Below are 24,152 nucleotides of genomic sequence, written 5' to 3' on the forward strand. Positions count from 1 at the left end.
GGGCTATGCGACGATGGGGCGATGCGACGATGGGACAATGGGCGATGGGGCGGTGGGACGATGGGACGATGGGGCGATGGGACGATGGGACGATGGGGCGATGCGACGATGGGGCGATAGGGCGACGGGCGATGGGGCGATGGGGCGATAGGACGCTCCTGGACCAAAGCGCTGATACAGTCGTGGGAGCCAGTCGCGCGCCCCCACCATCTGGATGCTCTTTGTGAGGAAGTGTGGCGCCCACTAGCGTTCTGCTGACTACTAGCAACATTGGCCAGCGGGAAGCTGGTGCGCAGGCGTCAACAGATGGCACTTTGCAAAGGAGGAATTGAGAATCTCGCACAGCACTGTCGTCAACTGGGTCACCATGACGTATTTGATAGTGAATATTACATTAAAATATCAGACCTAAGATATTAAACATTCTCATATTAAGATATTCAACCGCTATTTTCGTGAACTTTTTGCAGTGGGATTGAATGGATATTTACCGCAAAACCACAATTGAATATAACTTTACTCCTCCACCATTGATGGAAACAAACTCAATAATATAGTGGAGATTACTTCTTCTTACAGTTGGTAGAACTGTACGTTTGACCATTTCTTGTGTCTCCCTGACAAACTTCATGTCATTTTTATTTAACTCCTGGTTAATGAAACTTCTCTCCCAGTATTCCAACTTGACTCTACGGTTAAAGAGGAAGGGTGGTGTTGTGCACAAGCATTCAGCACATTTGGCAGGTGAGATCTTTTTATTTTCTTTGGCAAGAAATTCATAGACTGAATGGAATTTGCCAGAATTTCATATGCACCGTGGCTCCTTTGAAGACTCAGGAAGTTGCACGTGCAAGGTCAGTTCTCCTCTGTATTTAACATGTTGATATTTTGTACCTCATGGATGTTTTGCGTTAGCTTACATTTTAAAGTATTGCATTAAGGTATTTATCTTGATTACTTAGATTTGGTGCCTCTTTAAATTTAGTACTTGAAGGAAGTACTCACTTACTTTACCCAAATACTAACCCAGGAAATAGCTTTTGAATTAGGGCTGTGAAAGTCAATGGCTGAACATCTAGGAATGTCCCATTTCTCATCACCCTCTCCTTCATAATTTTTAAAACTGGTGTCCTCGTTTCTACAAATTGTGTCTTCTCCACTGTGCCTTCAGAACTATCACCGGAAGTGGTCTGAAGGTGAGTGAGCCTGAGGGAAGGAGCTCTGACCGCTTTATACGATTCACAGAGCAGCCATTTCTGTCAGACAACTTTCAAGAGGCTGGTTCCCCGCAAAGACCTTCTTTGCGCTGTGAGATCTCTCTCCTTTATGCTCCAGGTACTGACCCCAGAGGGGAAACTTGGGCTCTGGTCCTTCACAGTCCTGCAGACACTGCCCTCTCCAGGAGGGTCCTGGGTGGGGGGAGGGGCTCCCCATGCACACCCCTGAGGGTGTTAGGAGAGCTTCACTGAAAGCTTGAGCTGGTTTGGCTGAGTGTGGACTCTACCCAGCATTGGACGTCCTACTAGCCCTGCAGGCAGCTACCATTTACTGCGGTCAGGTGGACTCTCATCTATGATCAGCCTAAAGTTTGCAAACTTTATCTCATTTAATCTTTACACTTTCCTGGGTGACCACTACTAATGTTGTCTCCACTTCTTTTGGAGGAGGAGATGAAAATCCGGTGTCATTTATCCTCCGCAGCCACAGGTGTCTTCAAAAGTGGGGTTTTCTGCCGCTCTCCAGTCCCTCCTCTTCCTCAGCTCTTAGTACGTGCCCTTAGCTGCACTGACTGTACTGCTGCCTCATTAATCTGAACCATGTCTTTAATGTCTGCCTTCCTTGTTCCCTGGAGGGCAGTCACCATCCCTGTCTTGCCTTCTGTGAGTCCACATGGCCACACACTGCCTTCCGCGTGTTGTGCAGGCAGCACCTTCTGGGGGACAGGATGCAGAGAACTCTGTAAGTTAACCTTTGAAGTTCACCTTTATGCCTCTATTATCTTCAGACTGTGTCAGAATATATGAGCCATGTCTCCTGTAAAGAAATAGGGGAGAATTCAAACTTAATGGAGAGCCCCTTACGAGAGAAATGCAGAGGGTTGGGGCATGTTGTCTTCGAGTGCATTGGAAGAAGTGGAAGAATGGTACCTGGATCAAACCACTGAGCGTTCTTTTTAGAATTGAAAAAGAGACATGGACGGAGTGTCGGGTTTTTACCTCAACCTGGGGTCTCATTTAGGTGAACGTATCCTATTGGACTGAGACTTCTATTATTTCCATGAGTGTGTTTGATCTGCAGCGTCACAATACAAAGGAAGTGTTGAGGTCATGACGTTGTCTGAAGCCCTGACAAAAAGTGGAAAGAAGATCGGGAGAAGAACCGAGGCGGCAGTCCCGGCCTAATGAAGAACCTCATGTGCAAGAAGGTGTTCAGAGCAGCTGGGTAAACTCTCCCCTGGGTGGACTTGTGCGTCATCACGCCCGCCTGGGGCCTGCCAGCCTCTTCATGATGACACTGGAGACGATGCTCTCCAGCTCTGTCAGCACCCCCTGCGGCGACCTGGCCCAGAACCGTGGCCTGCCCACGCTGGAGACCGTCACAGTTCTGCAGTATGCGGGGAGGATCGTCCTTGCTGTCGTGCCTGAAGGACCGAGAACATTTTCAGGTTTCCCCAGAAGCAGGTGCATGGCAGCCAGTTCCAAAGAGCGCAGGCCACCTCTGTCTTCAGGAGATGATGATCCAACTTCACGACGATCCAGCACGAACCGCTGAAAGTGCTCACTGGACTCGATGAGAAGGTGGACGACCCGGTGACCAGTTCGGCGCAGGAGATGGGGAAGGAAAAGACCCTCCCGAGCAACGAGGACGCCATCCTGCCTGTGGGGAGCTAGTTGCAAAGAATCAGTCTTCTCTGGCAAGACAGTACATAGCTGCCCTGCCCGGGACGTTGTCAGAGTGGAAATTCAGAAGTGGAAATCAAGAAGTGCTTTCTCTGTATTAATAAGCTCATCAGAAAACCCGGCAAGTTGGAGAGGAGACTCAGTTCAACCTTCTGCAATTGAGTCTCATCTATTTCTGTGTGGCTTCAATTTTATAAATATTCACTGAAATATTTTTTGTCTGGGTCAGTTTTAAAATGTGGAGAGTCGTTTGCAGCACATGATGTATTAATAATAATGAACTATACTTTTGGGAAAAGGAATTTCATTTTAACCTGAGTAATGAGAATTTAATATCCTATAATATTTTCTATTTTTGCACATGTCATCATTTATATTATAATATGGTAAGCTTTGCTTTCTGTTTATATTGCTTTGTGGGGATAGTTAAATCTGTATTTTAATGTTTGGGTCTTACCCATACCTATAAAGAGATACAAAATGTCTATACACCTTTAATCTGCCTTGAAATGCAAAAGGAGCATAGTTTTATTAATTCCATTCACACCTTTGCCGACTTCGGTAAGAACTGGAAGGAATGGCCATTTGATCATGCCATTCCCTTGCCAGAAACTTGAACTTGCCGCCATGGGAAACCGTCACCTCAGCTAGAAAACGTGGAGTTTCCACACAGAGCCTGAATCTTTTCGCTTTTCACTTTAGGATTAACATGTCACACATTGCTTCTCATTGGCAGCTGTATTCAAGTGCCCATGTTCTATCTGCAAAGGAGACTGGAGATGTCAATTGCGTCTTCTATATTGTTAATTTAGTTTTCCATTGATGCATAATTAGTTATTAAACAACAATAGTTTTTTACCAGTTTTTGTGAATCAGGAATTGGAAAGCAGATTCAGTGGTCTCAGGGTCTCCCATGTGGTCGAGATATCAACTGGCCTGAAGTCACCTGACGGCTTCATTGAGACGGAGAATCTGTTTCTACCGTGGGTCACTTGTATGGACATTGGCAGGAAGGACGTGGAAGTTCCTCATCACAGCCACATGGGCCTCCCCATGGTGGTCTAGGCTGTCTGCTCAACATGGCAGCTGGCTTCAACTAGAGCGAGTGATAAAAGAAGAGAGGAGTGGAGGAGGCAGTAAATTGTTTTGAGGCATAGCCTTAGAAGTTTCCAGAATCATTTCAGCCATATGTTGTGTATGCATTACAGGGGAGTCACAACATCCAGTATATAGTCAAGGGAAGGGACAAGGAAGAATATGAGGCAGTTTGTGGATGTATTTTAAAACAACCACAACTGAGGGGCACCTGTCTGGTTCAGTTGGTGGAGCATGCGACTCTTGGTCTCAGGGTCCTGAGTTCAAGCCCCACACTGGGCATAGAGATTGCTTAAAAAAAATAAAAAACAAAACCCCACAACCTGAAGACACAGGATTCATAAGGTAGACTATCCCCTAATGTGGAAGGTTGTTATATAGAAGATGGGTAGCCGTCAATATGATAGGTGATATAAGTGCTCAAATGATAGTGTGAGGTTTCTTGGGTATGGGCTTTGAGGAAGTCGAGGAATCAAGGATGACGTCTGTGTCCCTATCTCTGGTAGCAGAAGGATGAATCCACTCACATAGAAGGGGAACACAGGAAGAAGACCAGATCTTAAGGGCAAGAAAGTTTGAAAACAGATGTTCCATGTTGGACCTGTTGAGTGGAGACGTTCTAGGGCAGCAGGTAGAAATATGGGTCTAACGTTTGGTGATAGGACTCTGGGTAAAGGCATACACATGGACGGGGCAGCTGGGTGGCTCAGTCCATTAAGCGCCTGACTCTTGGTTTCAGCTCAGGTCGTGACCTCATGGTTCATGAGTTCAAGGCCTGCAACAGGCTTCGCGCTGACAGTGTGGCGCCTGCTTGGGATTCTCTCTCTCCCTCTCTCTCTCTGCCCCCCACCCCTGCTCACTCTATCTCTATCAAAATAACTAAGTAAACTTAAAAAAAAAAAAAAGACCTACATGCAGAAGTCATAATCCTAGAGGTGACACTCGGGGCTATTTGGGAGGTTGAGACTGCATGTGCAGAGGGGATGGAGCAAGGCGTTGAGCATAGAATTTTGAGGACTCCCAAGGACCCGGCACCCTCCCCTGGCAACCAGCGGACCTGGGGTCATTTCAGGACTGTGCTCTGATAGGTCATGGGCTGGGAGTTTTCGGATCTCCAGAGTAATTTTCTCCCCCCCGGGTCACGTTTCTCTGGGCAAAGACTGAGCCTGCAGCCAGTGCTCCTGCAGTTCCCTAGTGTGCTAAAACCTCTTCTAGCCTAGGCTTGCAAGGCTCCCTCCCCTCCCCTAACCTTGGGAGGCACCCGGCCAAAAGGTTGGCCAATAGATCACCTAGGGAAAGAAAGGGATGAGACACTGAGCTAGTGGGGTTACGTGAGTTCCAAGGCAGATTCCCTGCCCCTAACTACTTACGTCAATATTTATTTTATTTCTTTACATTTTTTAAATGTTTATTTATTTTTGAGATGGACAGAGAGAGAGAGACAGTGTGAGCAGGGGAGGGGCAGAGAGAGGCACAGAATCCAAAGCAGGCACCAGGCTCTGAACTGTCAGCACAGAGTCTGACACGGGGCTCGAACTCGCAAGCTGTGAGATCATGACCCGAGCTGAAGTCGGACGCTCAACCGACGGAGCCACCCAAGCACCCCTGTGATATTTATTCTCTATCCATTCTCTTTTACTGTGCCTCCATCATGTGCAACTGACATAATTGTGAGCAAGACCGTTTCCGCAGCCCTGCTCAGTGAGTGTCCTTCTCAATGTGAAGACCTACAATCCAAACAGAGAGGTTATGTGCATCACCAACACTCCCCTTCAAAATGAGGGAGCGCAGAAAGCACACAGCAGTCCCTGGTCTGTTGTAAATCTGATATCCGTTAGGGCAGGCCAGCTCCCTGGGCATTGTTCTCCGTGGCTCACCTTTCTCCTCTGCGCTTCTTAGTTCTGCCTTTTAAATTATCCTTCCTTTCCCACAAGAAGCGGTTTGTGTAGCTGCCGCATAGTCTTCCCAACCTTCTTGCTTTCTGGAAAAGTTGGGGGCTCCAATGGCCTCTTTATTTCAGGTTCTCTCTTACTTTCAGTCTAAACTGATCTATGACTTTGAACATTTAGTGGGCTGGCTGTGTTTCAATTGATAAAGAGTGTCATTGGACGATAGGTACACCCACAAATCTCTCCAAATCCACGCTTTTCCACTTTGGGCTTCCCACAGGGCTTCTGTGACACAATAATTTGGTCTCTTGGAATCCTCTTGCTGAATGGCAAGAATCTGTGAGGCACTCCCTTGTGATCCTTAGGGGCCTTATGTCTGTTTGAAAATCTGTAAGGTGCCTTAGATCTTCCTTAAGTGTTAAAAGATTTTACAGTCTCGGGGCGCCTGGGTGGCTCCGTCGGTTAAGTGTCCGACTTCAGCTCAGGTCATGATCTCACGGTCTGTGAGTTCGAGCCCCGCTTTGGGCTCTGTGCTGACAGCTCGGAGCCTGGAGCCTGCTTTGGATTCTGTGTCTCCCTCTCTCTCTGCCCCTCCCCTGCTCATGCTCTGTCTCTCTCTGTTGAAAAATAAATAAACATTGAAAAAAAAAAGATTTTACAGTCTCTTAGTCTGATCTGATAAACAGGTTTGTTATTTATTTATAATTTGTATCACTCCACGCCCGATACAAAATATCCCCATTACTATAGCTTTGAAACACATTACCTTAAAATGTATTATCCAAGGGGCGCCTGGGTGGCTCAGTCAGTTAAGCATCTGACTTCAGCTCAGGTCATGACCTCACAGTTCATGAGTTCAGCCCTGCGTTGGGCTCTGTGCTGACAACTCGGAGCCCAGAGTCTGCTTCAGGTTCTGTGTCTCCCTCTCTCTCTGCCCCTTTCCCACTCGCGCTGTGTCTGTCTCAAAAATAAACATTAAAAAAAAAAAGAGAGAAAGAGAAAAGGAAGAATGCTCTCTCTTATTAAAAGAAAGTATTATCCTAAATAACAGTTGTCTTACTCTCACATGTTCTGTGAGTCAGGGATTTGTATAGGGTACAGAAGGAATGTCCCTCACAATGTCTGGGGCCTCAGCTTGGAACACACCCCACTGGATGGCTTGCCACCTCTCCAGAACATCTCCTGGAGGCCTGTTTTGTTCTGACAGATCGGTGGACTCACTACAGTTGCACCGTTTACATGGGGACCAAGGGCTCAAAAGTGAGTGACCCAGTGACAAAGCTGTATCACCTTTTATGACCTAGCCCAGTGATTCTCAGTGGGAATGATTCTGTCCCCCAGGGACTTTTGGCAATGTCTGGAGACATTTTTGGTTGTCACAACTGATGAGGACTGCTGCTGGCAGCTAGTGGGTATAGGCCAGGAATGGTGGTAAATATCCCCACAGGGCACAGGACCGTCCCCACAACAAAGACGTATCTGGCCACAAGCATTAGGAGTGTCAGGATTGACAAACTCTGATTTAATTCCAATCTTGAAGTCGCACAACACTATTTCTAACAAATCTTTTTGTAAACAATTTCCAAACCGTCCCGTATTTAAGGGGAGGTGAATTGGATTCAACTTTTCAAGAAATGGCAACGTTCTCAAGACACGTGTGGGCTGGGAGATGCTGTGGTGGGTCATCTCTGGAAAACACACAGTCTGTCTCAGTCTCCCCGTGATTTCTCTTGCTCTGTAGCGATTTTGTCATACTCACCTCGCGGGTCGTGTGTTTTCTGCTCTTAGAATCCGAGCCAATCAAGTCTGCTTGTAATCTTCCAGGAGGTCTTCAAAAGCAATGTTTCCAATCGTGCTCTTCTCATTTCAAGGGATTGTGGTGCACGATGTGATCACATCACTAATTTTTTTTAACGTTCAAAAATATCTACACGATAGCTATGAGAATGTTATATGTATTATCTATAACATACATATAAAATACATAATGTTATAGCTTTCTCTGTTATGGGTTTCCCCCATCCTCATTTTTTTTCTTTTCACATTAGAAGAAAGGTTTTTTTTTTCTTCTAAAATCTTTCAGATATTTTAACAATAGTTAAAAATGTTACTTATGTGTATAAAGGGGACATCTACCAGCTTCCTCCCCCCACCCCCAAATGAGCCCTGAATTATCTTCTCTCTGACCACTAACAGCATAGATGGGGTTGAAGATTGTGCTGGTTCTCTCTTGGGTTACTCTCACACTCCTTCCTTTTCTGGAGTTGTAATGAGGCACAGCAGGTGTAGACCAACAGCAACAGATCTATAGTCAACCCAGGTCAGATTTCTTAACTTATGCTGTGAGAGCATTCACCATGAAGAATCACAAGGTTCAGTAGGAAGGGATAGAAAGGGGATTCTTACAGGGTTTGAGCTTGGGCTACATGATTCTAAGGGAATCAGGGAAAAGAATATCAGCGCTGGACCAAAGTGCTTGAGCTAGTATGTACTGGTTTTATCCTGGATGTTCTAGGAACACAGTGGAGCTGGGGTAGTCACTGGTAGGAAAGTAAAACTCACTCAAAAGCTGAGAGGGTTGTGTCTTATTGGCCACATTCCTTTCCCAACAGGTCTGAGAAGGATACCCAGGATTCCTCTTTCCTTGGAAACTATAATGCCAGGATAAATGTGGAATGTAGTGTATGAAAACCCACTATACGAAGCTTTGCAGGTGAGTTGGAAATTGGGTTGCCGGTCTGTTGGGTCAAAGTGGCCATGTGGCTCAGAAACTTGAAAAAGATGATAATCAGATATATGATATCAGACAAATAGATACTCGTCTATGATGTGAGAGGACAGTGCTTCTCAGTACCATGTCCTCAATATTAATAAAAGCAGTCTTTACAGCTTGAATGCCCAATTTGGGTAGAATAGAATTATTGGGACTATGGTATGGGTTAGGTCTGGGGTGTGAAGTCATTCCGAGGGGGTGGACAAGGCTGTTACGGAGTTACGTTATTGCTGAGATTTTTCTCTGTGACTCTGGTCTCCTGAAAGCCAGCAGTGGGGCAGTTATACAGAAATGTGGACTAGAGGGCAATCAATCACTCTTTCTATGCAGGCATGGAGCTGAGCAGTCGCAGGTTGTGCATGTTTCTTGTGCCTAATACCACCATCTGTGGTCATCTCCCTAACAGCATCCTCAACATTTCTATGATGAAGTTGTCAAAAACTGCCCATTTCTTCAAATAGAACAGTTTGGTCCTGCGACATCACAGAAGTGTAATAACTACTCCAGGGAAGTGCTATTGTGGCCCAGAATCATCAGTTGTCTTAGTGATTTTTTCTTTAAATAGAACATCCAGCCAGCGACTGGTTTGTCATTCAGGACCAGTCTTAGTAAGAAGTCACCTGTTTCAGTCATATCCCTCCCGAGGAAAAGAATGCTTAATGTATGAATGTAGGAGGATATTTTAATCTGAGACAATGTTTTGGAGAATTAGAAAATGGGGAGTTATGCCACTCTTACCATTCCCATAGCCAAGAAACACGCTTTCTCAAAGAAAGCCCATGGATGGTACTCTAAAGAATTTGGATGTCTGTATTACACGTGTGTGTGCCTGTGTACATATGTTGCTGTTTAGGCTGAATGAAAGCTGTGTGGCTAGAGCAGTGACCTGATCCGTGGAATCCACATGGGCAAGCCCATATAAAAAGCTCCTAGAATAATATGTTTGTCAGATTTACTTATGCCTGGATTATTGCATATTATATCCTTTCTGCTGTTGAAAAGATTTACTGTGTAAGTGTCTTCATGATAAGGCTCTCTGCTAAAAAAAGTTAAAAAGAATGGGGAGTGTACTCCCCCGCCCACCCGAAAAGGGGCATGCAGTACTGAATGTGGTTGCTTAGACAAAATGTTACAAACCTTTGATAATAGTCATAATTATATGAATTTATCAATAAAATAATGATCAAAGCAATTTACATGTATATTTTTATGTGATGTCAAAAAATACATTCTCTTTGATTACTGTCCCACTGTATCCACCAAAAGTTACCATAGGTTTTGTATATTTTAATTATGTAATGAGTATGATGTGAAGCCTTGAAGTTTCCCATATGCTACCAAAATTTCTCATGGCTTTTGTCATTACTGGGGTCTTGCTGTTGTTGTTTGTCTTTCAGGAGATACATTTTCTGCAATCTAGCTAAAACGAGGACTTTTACTTTCAACCAGTAGATGGCAGAATAATATCAGTCCCTAGAAAGTGGTTGCTCAGAGACTGTTAGCAAGCAAATAGAGGAACTAACCTATTCTCGGTTAAGGAACTCAACCTCAACAGTTCTGCACTGTGTGCACTTACATTTAATGAGCAAAATCAAGAATGTCTCTCTTTAACAAATAAATTATCAAACTATAATTACCCCTTTTAAAATCACCTGCAAGACACAATGCCTTGTGTCACTACTATAATTGTGCTGGAAGCATAAACTAATGTTTTTAGTTACGATACAGATAATATGAAACAAGGTTTTTTATACTCTGCAGATAACATAATTATCTAAGGTGAAAACACTAGAGAATCAACCCAAAAATCTGTTACAAATCAATGAGAGTAACATTTCATCCAAAAACTTAAGAATCAATGACAGTAATGATGACAGAAAACCAGCATGCTTCAACCATGTATTTCCCACTATAACTGCAATAAAGTCTGGAATACAAGATGAAAACAAAATCTCATTCAAAACAGCAATCTATATACCAAAGACAATTTGAATAAAAGGTCATTGGAACTGAAGAAAGAGACCCTAAATGACCCATCCAAGATTTTATTATACGATTTTAAAAAGCCTAAAAATTCAGTGAGAAAGTGAAAATTATTCAAAAAGTGGTGATGGGACAATTGGATAACAATTTGAAAACATACATTAGATTTCATGCCAGAAGTCTAATAAAAAATCATACTCACAACAATATAAAATACTGGGATAATTGTACCATATCATGGAGGGAAAAATATGCAAGAAAACATTTAAAAATGACAAAGGAAAAAGTAATTTCACCACATTACAAAAAAACACAAAAAAACCTTACATGTTAAGACATATACTCAAAGAAAAAAGATGGGGAAATACTGTATTTAGAGACTAATATTAACATAAAGGGATTTTTATAAATTTGTTTTAAAAATTCATCTTCATTTCAATCAGAAAGAAGAAAAGCTATCTGAACAGAAGATAAGCAGTATATGCCACCTTAGCAAGTTAAGAATTAGCACTGATAAAGCAATAGGATAAAGGGCAAGAAATGTGACATCAGTACTATGTAAAACAGAACAAAACAAAAAAACAGCAAAATTATCACTGAGAGTTCAAAATGCAAAAAAGATGGACATACTTGGCTGTGTCAAATTGAATGGGTGAAGGTGGTCAAAGGGTTCAGATTTCTAGTGATAAGATAAATGAGCCCTGCAGATGTAATGCACAGCAAGTGACTAGAGTTAATACTGCTGTGTACATGAAAGTTGCTAAGAAAGTAAATCTTAAAAAGTTCTCATTTCAGGAAAAAAAAATCAGTAACTATGTGTGGTGATGAATGTTAATTACACCTATTGTGGCGACCATTTCACAGCATATACATATTATCAAATCATAATGTGAACCTGAACTAGCATATGTTGATTATATAGCTCACCTTAAAAAGTTGAGTAGACCTGCCCCCACCAATTAAGAAAAAAAAAAAAAAAAGTCTTTGTAGCAGATAGGACATTTAAAGTAAAAGACAGGAAAAAATGACTCACAAGAATGCACCTGCTCAATAAGCAAAAAATTCAGTGTTGTCAGTAATTGAAAACATATAAACCCAAACCAGGAAGGTAACTAGAACTGCAAAGATTTCCTTTGAAATAATCACTAAACACATTCTGCTGGAAAATGCACATTGGCGCATCCTTGGAAATATTTTTCAAGAACCTAAACTATTTGACTTAGATTTTACTTCTTTAGAATTTATCAAAGCCAGACATGGACAAAATTTTATGTAGGAATATAAAATCTTGCTCAATTTATAATGGTGAAAACATAAGGTAGATATTTAAATATACACTTATTGGGAAATGGAAAATATATGAAGGTACATTCGTGAGTGGAAAATTGTACAGGCATTTAATACTTTCTAAGAAAATAACCTATAAAAATCAGTAAGATAAGGGGCACCTGGGTGGCTCAGTCGGTTAAGCAGCTGACTTTGGCTCAGGTCATGGTCTCATGGTCTGTGAGTCCGAGCCCCACGTCGGGCCCTGTGCTGACAGCTCAGAGCCTGGAGCCTGTTTCAGATTCTGTGTCTCCCTCTCTCTCTGCCCCGCCCCCATTCATGCCCTGTCTCTCTCTGTCTCAAAAATAAATAAACATTAAAAAAAATTTTTTTTAATCATTAAGATAAAACTGAAGTAAAAAATTGTGATGCAAAATGATGCCAATTTTATTATACCCACTATCGTTTACTAAATGCTTCTCTGTGCACATCTTATGCTAATCACTTTGTAACATTTTCTACTTATAATTCTGATAGAGATACAATTATTAACACCCACCCTAATTTCACATACTAAAGGGGAAACTCAAGCTTTGAGAGCTTACTTATCCCAGGGTCTTTCAGTTCCTTAAACGGGTGAGCTGGGGATAGGACATTGGTTTCACTGCTTTTGACAGATTTCTGTAGTTTTGAATGAAATGTTCTGCAGGAGCATAGTTGGGTCTTTATAATCAAAACCAGGTAATTTTAATTACAAACCAGAAAAATTTGAACATGATTGAATGTGTTTGGTTTGCAGGTAAACTACAGGAATTCTGTTGACAAGAAGGGAAAAATAGAAGTATGGATTTGCCTGAGTAAAAATAGAATGTTTTTCTTAATGCACATGTATTTGATAATTAGGAAAAAAGCACATTATTTACTATTTTATACATTTTGTAAAACCTAGAGAAAAAGTCATGATAGCAGCGTGTCTTTGAAAGTTGAATTTATTTCCTCTTACCATCCAGATTTTAGGTTAGGGTCTGGCAGATTTGAAAAATATTTGATGTCTGTACATGTGTATATGCACAATATACCCAATATTAACAGAAATTACCATTGACATATGGAATCATTGATAATTTATACTTTTCACTTTTATTTTCCTATACTTTCTATAATGCTTCTATAATACTTCTATAATCATAAAAATATAATTTTTAAACTTAGAAAAATGAAAATAAGAAATGTGAAGAAATGTTTAATGTACTTGGAGTTTATCCTTTTTTCATCTTTTCTGTAAAAAAAAAAAATCAGCTCCAATCATTTCAAAGCTACTGAAGTTTTCTTTATAAGCAAGGAATTCCGGATGTAATTAGTAGTATTTGAATAGCATCAGTCAGCTATTTTATGATTGCCAAGAGAGAGATCAACTGCAGAAAATTATAAAGTGAAAGGATGAGAGGTGGAGTGTGTGAGGCTGCAGGCAGGGGAAATAGGGGGAGCAGTTAGGCAACATTTAGCTAATTACAAAGCAACAGAGTCAAAGGTAACAGAAGGCAGAAACCTTTTTTCAACAAGGCAAAGAGAAAAGCTTGTGCTTCTAGAAGGCAATCAGGGCAATACCATCTCAGCCTGTCAGAATTAGCGCCAAAAGACTCATACATCAATACTAGGTAAAAAATAAAGGAGGGATGCCTGGCTGGCTCAGTTGGTAAGAGTACGCAACTCTTAATCTCTGGGTTGTGAGTTCAAGCCCCAGGCTGGGTGTGAAGCCTACTTAAAAAATAAACATAAATTAAAAAAAAAAATAATAAAGGAACTATAGCAGAATTATCCCTAAAAGGTCAAAATGCAAAAGGATGGACAAATTTTACCTCAAAAATTAACTAAATGGCCCTGCCTTTGTAAAACTGTAATAGATTGAGAAAATGAAATCGATGCAAGCAAATGCCAGTTAAATTACATTTATTATATAGAGAGCCTATAACTTGGTATGAAAAAACAAAGCAACTCCAATAGGTATCATCACAAGGGTAAAAGACATGAACATTCAAACACAGGAAACACAGCTACTCAAAAGAAACCGCACAAATATTTAACCTTATTAATAAAGAAATGATTGGGATGCCATTTCTTGCTTATTCAATGCACAAAGTTTACATCAATTTCTACTTTTTCTATTTTCTAAATGTACTCAATGTGCTACTTTTAGTAATAAAAAATTAGTCATTTAAAAAAACATAGAAAGTATGAAATTTTCTGCCAATGCAGAAATCATAAAAAGCATTAAAATGAATCAACACTTGTATGGGCAGTAAGGTTCAGATCCCTGGAAGCCAATTCCTCTTGTCTTGGTTCCTGAGTTTTATTATGGGATTGTCAATAAAAAGATTGTTCCTGGTTTATACTATGACAACTTCCCAAGTGTAGGGATATACATATTCATATGTATGTCAAAGTACATATGTAAATTTTTTCTTCAGGTAGGCAATTATTCTAGGAAAGTACCTCTCCAGAATCACTCACTACATAAAGAGGACTCCTTTTGCTGAAAAAGTCTCACTAGGATCTCCCCATGTGATTCGCAACCCGGTGGGATGCCCTTGGTATTTTAAAGGCTGAACATGGACTTTAGTACTGCCTGAAAGACAGCAGAGTCCTAAGCTTTCTGTAGCTGGCTTCTTAGGGAATCTGAAGTTGGTCCTGTTCTTTAGACATAGCCAAAAGGACATTATTCTGATTCGACGCAGAACTGACTGTATCTCTCCTGCTCAAATCACAGCCTTGAGGCAGATCACACAAAGCTGGAGCAACCACCCCAAATCAAATGATCATGTTAGAATGACTGAGTTGGGAAACCGAACTTAAAATCCTATAGTTTTGTTCAGCATATTCCTTTCTCAGCTGTCTTCATGTAAGTTTTACCGAATAAAAAGGTAGAAAATAGCACAGCTTACATTTACTCAGCTAAACCAATTCTCAGAAACCTGAACTTTGCTAAATAACCTGTATAAAAGCAACTCCACAGAATTCACAAGCAGAAGAAGTAAAAGAAGTTTCATCTGAAGTGACAATTTAGTCAAATGACAAATTTGGTGGTCAATTTAATATGTTGTAGCCCTTATCTGTCTCAATTTAGTATGACTCTACAGACACTTATTCTCTGGTACTGAATTCCCATTTGAATATAAATAGCTGCTAGGTAGAACAAAAAATTAATTTAAAAACAATTTCCCTACAGATGAAGTATCAACTTAAAAATCAGATGTGCCTATGTGTGGACATACGAATGTATATACACATGTATGTATGCGTGTGTGTGCGCACACGACCTTATATTTTCTCTCTCCCTTTCCCTCTCCAGAGAGAAATACAAAACCCTGGCTTAGGGCTTTACTGTTTATTTCTAAGAAACTTCACGTATTCTGAATGCACTCACACGATCTGGTGAATTGGCAACGATGTCAAAAACTATATGAAAAAAGGGACGTAGGTAATAATATTTGGCGACCTTTTATTTTAGGTTAGAGCAGGCAGCCTCCCTTTGATGTTTTGAAGTCAAAGATGAAAACTCTCCACTTTGAAGCATAATGAACACAGTTACACATTTACTACGATCACCTACAATTTAACTTACACAACACCACAAAGACATCTAAAACAGTTCGTTACCTATCTTCTTACATCTGTTAAAACAGCTGGCTATGTTGAATACATTTTCACAATACATTTGTTAACCATATGATAAACACACTAAGCCAAACAATACAAATAACATCAGTTACCACTTATCTAATTAACTGTACCAATCGCTGTAAGAAGATAACAACTGAAGGGGAAGTGTGAGATCATCCATGATGCGCTGTAAAGGTATTACATTTTAGTCCTAAGAATGATCTGAAGGTGCTGAAAGAGGTGATTCTCTAGAAGGTGACCCAGGGTTTTCCTCAGGTGGAAAAACTGTGAGAGTACAAGCTCGAATGCCACCAAGAGACTCTGGAAGGTCAAAAACTTTATGCCACTCATCCTTCTCTGGGTCGTATTTCTGGACAATTTCTACCATACAACGATTATTCCAAGAATATCCACCTACAACATAGATTTTATTTTCAAAGACGGCAACTCCAACATCACTTTGACCTCTTAACATAGCAGCAATTGGAGTCCACTGGTCCAGGGTTGGTGAATAGTATTCACAGCTTAGAACATCATCATAATCGCTTGTTCCTCTGAAGTGATTGCCACCAATGACATAGAGCTTGTCTCCAACTGTACACATGCAGTGCAGACCTCTGACTGTAGTCATTGGAGCCTTCTGTGCCCATTTGTCTGTATCTGGGTCAAAACACATAAGCTCATTTTGGAAAGTGTCATGAGTAATTCCTCCTGAAATATACATTAAGCCTCCATACACTGTTCCGGCATGGCCATAGTGCGGTTCACTCATCTTTGCAACATAGCTCCACTCATTCATCCTTGGGTTGTAACATTCTACTGTGGCCAGCTCACCAGCTGCACTGCGCCCACCAACAGCATATAAATGTCCCTTGAGAGCACTCAAGTGGAAGAATGTGCGCTTTTCGTTTAAAGATGCAACCTGCATCCATTTGTTATACCGAGGATCAAATCTGAAAACTGTATCGACAGCAGTCTTTCCTTTCGTGTCATAATTACTTTGACCACCAACTACATAAAGAAAGTTTCCAATGACAGCAATACCATGCTGGTAACGAGGAGCATCCATGGGGGCTAAAGATCTCCATTCTTGTGCCCTTTCGTCATACATCCGCAGTTCTTTACTGACAACCAGCTGCTGCCTCAAAACTCCTCCTAATGTGACCAAGTGCGTCGAGTCAGATCGAATGGCAGTTCTATCTGACTGCATCACTGGCTGCATGTATGGCATCATTTGGTAATTGCTAGCTTCTAAAAGCAAATTCACACAGGTATTGTCTGTTCTCATGAAATCTACTGTCTGCACGTAATTGATGAGATCCTGTGGTGTCATCAACGGAAATCGAATATTCTTCATTAATTTTGCAGCATAATCCATCCGAGGATCTTCCAACCTTAGCCAGCGACAGGCAGCCTTGAAGAGCTCAAGTTCAGTACAGTGCTTAAGACTATTACTGGAAAGCACAAAGGCAAGCCGTTCAAAAGGGAGTTTTAGAAACTCTCCAGTACTCAATAATGCAGGAAAATTCTTCAGGATGAAATTATTGACATACTTATCCACTTCTATGAGATTGTAGGTGTTAGCAATTCGTCCAACTTCAACGCAGTTATCTAAAGAGACTCCCGAAATAAGAAATACTTTACAGAAGTCCAAAACAGGTAAGATTTGTAAAAAGCTGGCAGCTTCAAGAGTGTCCTGAAGGTTGTCCATATTAAGAGAAAGTTTTGCAGTATAAATAAAATCAATTATTTTCTTCAGACCAACCTTGTTCACCCCATGAAGCTTAATGCACATTAGATCTTGTTCTTTCATTCCACCCGTGAACATAGCTTTGAAATAATCGCTAGCAGACGCCATCATAGCTCTGTGAACGGGGAAGATTTCATCTCCATCACCCGGTACCAGTGTCACATCGCAAAGCAATCCTTCTATTCTAAGCTGATCAAAGCCTTGCAATACCACCGAACTGTGAGTATTGCTGGTAAAAAAACGTGTGGTTCCTGCCTTGCAAGGCTGCAAATGGGCGGAGACGCCCATTTCGCCGTTACCAAGAGACACTTTCATGTGTGAAAGCCTTCCTTTTGCACAGATCTGTGCCGGAGAAAGAAGTTATAATCTGAAAGCTTTCAAGGAAACGAGGCTGTCCAAAGAGCCGGGGAGCTCGCTTTCCTTATCAAGGGCAAGCAGTCCCTGCGGCACCCCTCAGATCACACCAGTCAGTCATCCACTGAAAACTGTCCGATAGCAGGACCACAAAGGGCTGTGGACCTCAAATCTGACTATCATGCAGATGATTCATCACCAGAAAGCTGTTAAGTGACCCGGTTCACCTGGTCCGTCCGGCCTGCGCTGCCGCTCCTCCAGCAGTTCCGCTCCGGGCCAAGGGGGAGGCGCCGCCACGTACTGCGGCTCGCTTGGCGGCGAGGCCGGCCACCTCAGCGAGCGGCCCGCGGCGCCCTCCGCTGTCACCAGAGCGTCGCGGCGGCTACGGAGAGCGGTGTTAGGACGAGGGCCTGGAACGAGGGCCTGGCTTGAGCCCGGGCCTGGAACAAGGGCCTAGCCCCGGACGCCGAGCCGCTCCTTCCGGAAAGGCCTCGTCCCAGGATCCCCAGGGCTAGGAGCGGCCGCGGCAGCTACTGCGGCTGCGCAGCCGTCCGACCTCGTCAGTGGGCGGACGTATGGGGGATGGGGAGGAAGGACGGGGGAGACGCAAAGGGCGGGGGTTGGGGAGGAGGAGGGGTGTGGTGTGGGCGCGAGCAGGGCCTCTCGGGGTCGCTGCGGGGGTGGGATTCAATGGGCCGGAACGGGTGCAGGTATGTTACGCTGCGCGTGTGGTATAAACGTGTCGCGGCCTCCGAGCTCTCCTCCTCAATTCGTACTTTTTCTTTAAGATTTGTACTTCCTGGCTTCTGCCTTTGGAATAACAATGAAATGCGGCTTTTGTATGAATTGAAAAGAAATGGGGCAGTAGAGAGGGCGGAGGAGGAAGATGCTTAACACTGTGCCCCAATAAAGCACGTTAGCTGTGATTTCTATCCGGCACAACATAATAACACCTCAATTATAACTTGGGTTCATATTTTCAAATTACTAATGACTTGAAACATACATCGTGTGTCTCTCAGTAACCAAACTGTGACCCCGCTATGTGAATAACGTAGCCTAAATTTTGTCCTCAAAATGCAATTCCATCATCAGTAATTGTTTCCCGCTCACACATCTTTACGTGGCTATACAACTTTCCAATGAATATACATACTATAGTTTCCTTTGCCCATTATTTGCTCCTGAATATATATAACTTCTTGTACTTCATTCTTTTATAGTCTCTAATAAACTTATAAAATCTAGGCACAAAACTTTCCCCCGTTTTTGGATAAATCCTAAGGATGGGACTCAAGACATGTAAAAATGTTCCCAAAATGTGGTCACCAGCAATGTTTGTGCATTTCCCCTCTATTTATTTTTCCCTTTATGAATATTTTTATTAACTTGAATTTCTTTCGTAGTAAACTTAAATTTTGGCATATGAATAAATGTACATTGTGACACAATTTCTTCCAACACTTTCCACAGTCTGAAGGGATTCATGTCTTTTAAATCTGTCTAGTTTCTTTATGCATATGCGAACTAGTAAGAATATAACATTTTATTATACTCTATTTTCATGTAAAAGATAGCAACCTATAGTCACTGTTCTGCACCTACTTTTTTTTTCACTTGGAGATCTTCCCATATTTGTAAATAGAGAACTTTATATTGTTTCCCTATAAATGGTTGTATCATAAATTATTTAACCAATCCCCTACTGATGGACAGTTAGCTGGTTCCAATCGTTTTCTTTTGTTTCAGTAGATGGCAGCAAGTTCCAGAGGGTTCAGACTGCCAGTGGCCTCCACCAGATGCTCCAGCATATCTTAAACATGTTCAGCATAAGAGGTTGGTTGGATTGAGACTGACCTGAAAATATTCTTTACTGGACTTCATCAGCATTGGGAAGTCTTGGAAACCTGCTTGGTGCAGGAGTTGGTGATAGAAAGACTCCCCTGAGCAATGAAGACTCCATACTGGCTGTGAAGAAGGACTTCTAAGGAATCAGTCTCTATCTGAAAAAGGAAGAATAGAGCTACTATTTTGACAGCTGTCAGAGCAAGAAATGATGAGATCTCTTTATTATCAAGTTTGCAAGAATGATTAAGAGCTAAGGAAACAGACCTATGCTCTTTTATTTGTTTGTTTATTTATTTAGAGAAAGAGGAGAGAGCTAGTAGGGTAGAGGGGCAGAGGGAGAGAGAAAGAATCTTTAAGCAGGCTCCACACACAGCGCAGAACCCAATGTGGGGCTCGATTCCATGACCCTGGGATCATGACCTGAGCTGAAATCAAGAGTGGGTCTCTTAACCAACTGTGCCACCCAGGTGCCCCAGACCTGTGCTCTTAATAAAACAATTAGTATGGAGGTGCTTGGGTGGCTCAATTGGATAAGCGTCAGGACTCTTGATTTCAGCTTAGGTCATGATCTCAAGGTTCATGAGATCAATCCCTGTGTCCGGTTGTCTGCTGACAGCACAGAGCCTGCTTGGGATTCTCTCTTTCTCTCTGCCCCTCCCCAGATCTCACATGCACTCCCCCCGCCTCAAAATACATAAATGAACATTTAGTAAAAACAATTACTATGGACAGATACACTTCATCATACTCCCACATGTTTAGTCATTTTGAAAGATTTCATCATGAAATAAATCAAATGTGTCACATTTATTGATAGTATTAAGCAACTATAAAGTCAAAACACCCAGTTCATAGGAGGCACCAGCCCATCATAAATGACTTTATTCATGTACTTACCTTTTTTATTATATTTATTGTTTTCAATATTTTTGCTTGTATGCTGTTATGCTCACCTGTACATTATATTAGTTATACAGTGGTCACCTTTATATTTTTAAATTATTCTCTTTGTTCTGTTTAAAGTTTTACTTTCAAATCTTTTTGTATTGGTTTATTTTTAGTAAATAAATACCAAGACTGTTTTTGTAGCTTAATTAAAGGTACAGTTCATCCATTCATTTCATCCAAACTACATGTAATACTTAAGTCTCTAAATCATAGGCGCTATGCCTGCCTTCAAGATAAAAAGCTGAATAAAGAAAACCAAGTGCCATCCCTCTTGGAACTTTTCCTTTTTGTTGGAAGGAAACATGAAAGTCTTAAGCAATCAGTTAATTAATTTCAACTACATTATAGACTAACACAGAAAGCAAAAGAAAAGTAGCATCTATCACCAGAAACTGGAGGATGCAAAAATACTAAGCCCTGATATCTGTTGCACAGTTCTAGAATTTGCAGAGTGCTATGGCTAGAAATGTTAACTTGGGAGCTGAAGTATACCTGGTCCCTAAATGCTAAGGAATGAATGAGGTCTTTTAGACATAGAAAATAGAAAGCCTACCACAAATTGAACCGTAGGGACCTTCACAATTTCATGGGGGAAGAGAATAAGGAGCCTGAGAACGACACTGGAATGGAGGCAGCACAATAGGAGGACAAGCAGGAGACAAGGGTGATGAGAGGTGTTTAAGGCAAGAGATATGTCAAAAGGTGATGTCTTGTCTTCAGGGAAAGTGAGGTTTGGCAGAATTCGTGCCCCAGAATCCAGATCAGAGTGTATTGACTGAGGGTAAATAAGATAAGAGGTATTGGAGACAGAGTGGATAGAAACTATTGACTGAGGGTAAATAAGATAAGAGGTATTGGAGACAGAGTGGATAGAAACTTTTCTTGAGAAGGTTTATCTGTGAAGGAAAGAAGAGAAATAGGGAAGGACCTGAAAGGAAAAAAATTGGGATAATAAAAAGATAAATTAAAAATTTTTCAAAATCAGGTGCAACCTTTTTACAAACATTTTGGGGGATAGAGTTTCAGGAATGGGTGTAGTGGCACCAAGCGTATAAAATCAATATTTTATTTCTTTTAAATAATTGCTTATTTAATAGGCTAAAATGTCAGGCATCACTGTTCAATCATGTTTACGTACTCGTGGGCTAGAATGTTCTTTCATTTGCTTTGTTTGCTAGTTTTAGTTCTCTTTATTTGGGTTTCATTTTACGACATTAACTAGTTTTGTACTGTCCTGATGAATTTTGTTTTTATATATCCTTACTTCTGAAAAGTGGGTATAAACCTCATGAAGATTGTGGCTACAGTCCTATAATGTACCTCTTTGTCAGTTTCATATTTACAAATAACAGCCCATTTTCTTTATATTTTCTCTGAGTGCCGGTGTGTTGAATGTGTAGAACACCAGTACTCTCCGTCCTCATTCCTCCATAGATCTTATGAATTATCAGTTCCCATTTATGTTTTAAATACTTCACATTTCTTTCTTCTTCTTTTTTTTTTTTTTTTTTTGAAGTCTATTTATTTTGGGAGAGACCACACGTGTGCACAAGTGGGGGAGGGTCAGAGAAGAGAGAGAGGCAGAGAGAGAGGGAAGAGAGAGAATCCCAAGCAGGCTCTGCACCATCCTTGTGGAGCCCGATGCGAGGCGAACTCAGGAACCTCGAGATCATGACCTGAGCTGAAATCAAGGGTCAGATGCTCAACCAACTGAGCCACCCAGGTGCCCCCCTTCACATTTTTTTCTATATTCCATTAGAATTTTGTTTATTTTTATCTATGATTTGAGAGGAGCATCTAAATCAATGTGTCTAGATTGCCAGGCATTTATCCCATTACCATTTACTGGAAAGCTCTTTTCTTCTGTATTAACATCTAATTCTAAACTTAATTACTACTGATAATATGACCATATCTGGGATTGTTTTCTTCATTGTTCTGGCCACCTGAGTTCCCTTACTGTCACCATGTTTACATGTGTTGTAACTGTATTATAATCCAATTCCTTGTCTGGTAAAGCTAGATATGTAAAAATGTTTCCTGTTCTATTCTTCGATATTTTTGCTTGGTTATCTTTCCTGATTAACTTCTGAATTGTTCTACAGAGGTCAGCATGGGTCTTATAAAAATCATGAAATTTTAGGGGCGCCTGGGTGGCTCAGTCAGTTGAGCGTCCGACTTCAGCTCAGGTCACGATCTCGCGGTCCGTGAGTTCGAGCCCCGCGTCGGGCTCTGGGCTGATGGCTCAGAGCCTGGAGCCTGCTTCCATTCTGTGTCTCCCCCTCTCTCTGCCCCTCCCCTGTTCATGCTCTGTCTCTCTCTGTCTCAAAAATAAATAAAACGTTAAAAAAATTTAAAAAAAAATCATGAAATTTTATAATGTTACCATAACCATCCTGCAGTGAATATAAAATTCTGAGAAACTTCCTTCACCAGATGGGCAAATGAAGCTTCATTAGCGAATTTCCCTTTCACAAAAATCTAAGGTAGGGAACAAAGAATAGATTAAAGCATCAGAAAGTACAAATGTAACCACTAAAAAGAGAAGCCCAAGGAAAAAGAGAAAGAGTAATTTTTCAAGTAAAAAAAAAATCGATTAAAAAACCAGAAATCCAACGTAAAGAATCACCCATAACTCACTAGGGGAGATTCAACTTGCAGATTCTATGCAGGGTTCTGCATGGAACACCCCTTCTGCTCAGAAACTACTCAGCTTCCCAAGTTGTGGTTTTCTCAAATGGAAAATGGAGTAAAAAATATTTGTAGAGCTGACATAAGTACATTTAAAGGCTCTTAGCCACCCCTTCCTTGGGGTTAGCACTTAATAAGTGGTAGCTATTTTCTTCATTTTCTCCATTACATGTCTTTTCCTATAAACTGGTTTGAAACTATGCCATCTCTCTCTTGATAGCTGACAAGTCAGCTGAGTTCTAGCAATAAACCTGAAGAAAATAAGCGGGCATCGCATCAAAGACGTGTTTGATTTCTGTGCAGTCAGCACAGTCAGCGTCTTACATCAGTATCTGAAATTGGGAGGAGGCTCCTAGCCCAGGATGGGGAAGATGTACCTGATTCTTTTGCTGATTCCAGCACCTGATACCTCTCCCTCCTTTCCTGGATCTATTATTCCCTTACCTCCATTTTCACACAAGTTTCCTTCTTCATTCAGCTCGTCAATTACCGGGGAGCCCTCCTCCCGTGCTCCCCTTCCTCACACTGCCCTTTCAGTACAGCAGCTCCCTGTTCTGTTGTGGTTTCTGGCTGAAAGGTTTCCCAGATGAACACAAAGAAATAGTTGAATGATATTTCCAGATTTTGTAAAAAAACATATGTAAGAGAAGTCTTCCTTTTTTACGTCGAATACGTTTGAAGAATGAGGGCAGCCAGCCCATGTAGTTCAAAGGAAACAGAAAGCAGGATGCAGTCACTGTGTGGGCTAATAAAGCTCTGGCAGGAAGAGCCCGCGATGGCCAAGTACGACAGGGCCAGACACCAAGTCTGTGGAGGGCAGGCTTTTCTGGTCTGTGTAGATGTGCCTCTTTGGGGGGAATTTTCCTCTGGAACTGATAAGAGGCTCTTTCCTAGCAGAAATTGATCCTCATATTAGGAATAAGCCTCATGCCATAGCTTTCATTACAGAAGATGAGTCTTCACCTTTAAGCAGGGCCTGGCACTTTTGGGCCTGA

At 41.6% G+C, this 24,152-nt stretch overlaps 1 protein-coding gene across 2 annotated transcripts; it reads right to left on the minus strand.

The window, feature by feature from the left end:
- Window positions 1–13,913: 13,913 nt before the first annotated feature.
- On the minus strand, window positions 13,914–19,607 carry KLHL9 (kelch like family member 9). 2 transcript variants are annotated; one of them, XM_042912930.1, is made up of 2 exons: window positions 19,528–19,607; window positions 13,914–18,480 (listed from the first exon to the last, which is right to left on the minus strand). In XM_042912930.1, exon 2 carries the CDS (start codon window positions 17,629–17,631, stop codon window positions 15,778–15,780), a length of 1,854 nt encoding a protein of 617 aa, XP_042768864.1. In that variant the 5' UTR covers window positions 17,632–18,480; window positions 19,528–19,607; the 3' UTR covers window positions 13,914–15,777. The 2 variants fall into 2 exon arrangements, with proteins under 2 accessions (XP_042768864.1, XP_042768865.1); XM_042912931.1 differs by having other exon boundaries at window positions 13,914–18,476; window positions 19,528–19,590.
- Window positions 19,608–24,152: the final 4,545 nt, after the last annotated feature.

The sequence above is a fragment of the Panthera leo genome, chromosome D4, assembly GCF_018350215.1.
Source record: "Panthera leo isolate Ple1 chromosome D4, P.leo_Ple1_pat1.1, whole genome shotgun sequence".
NCBI lineage: Eukaryota > Metazoa > Chordata > Mammalia > Carnivora > Felidae > Panthera > Panthera leo.

Coding starts and splice junctions, on each gene's coding strand:
- KLHL9 (XM_042912930.1), bottom strand. CDS start 17,631: ATGAAAGTGTCTCTTGGTAACGGCGAAATGGGCGTCTCCGCCCATTTG.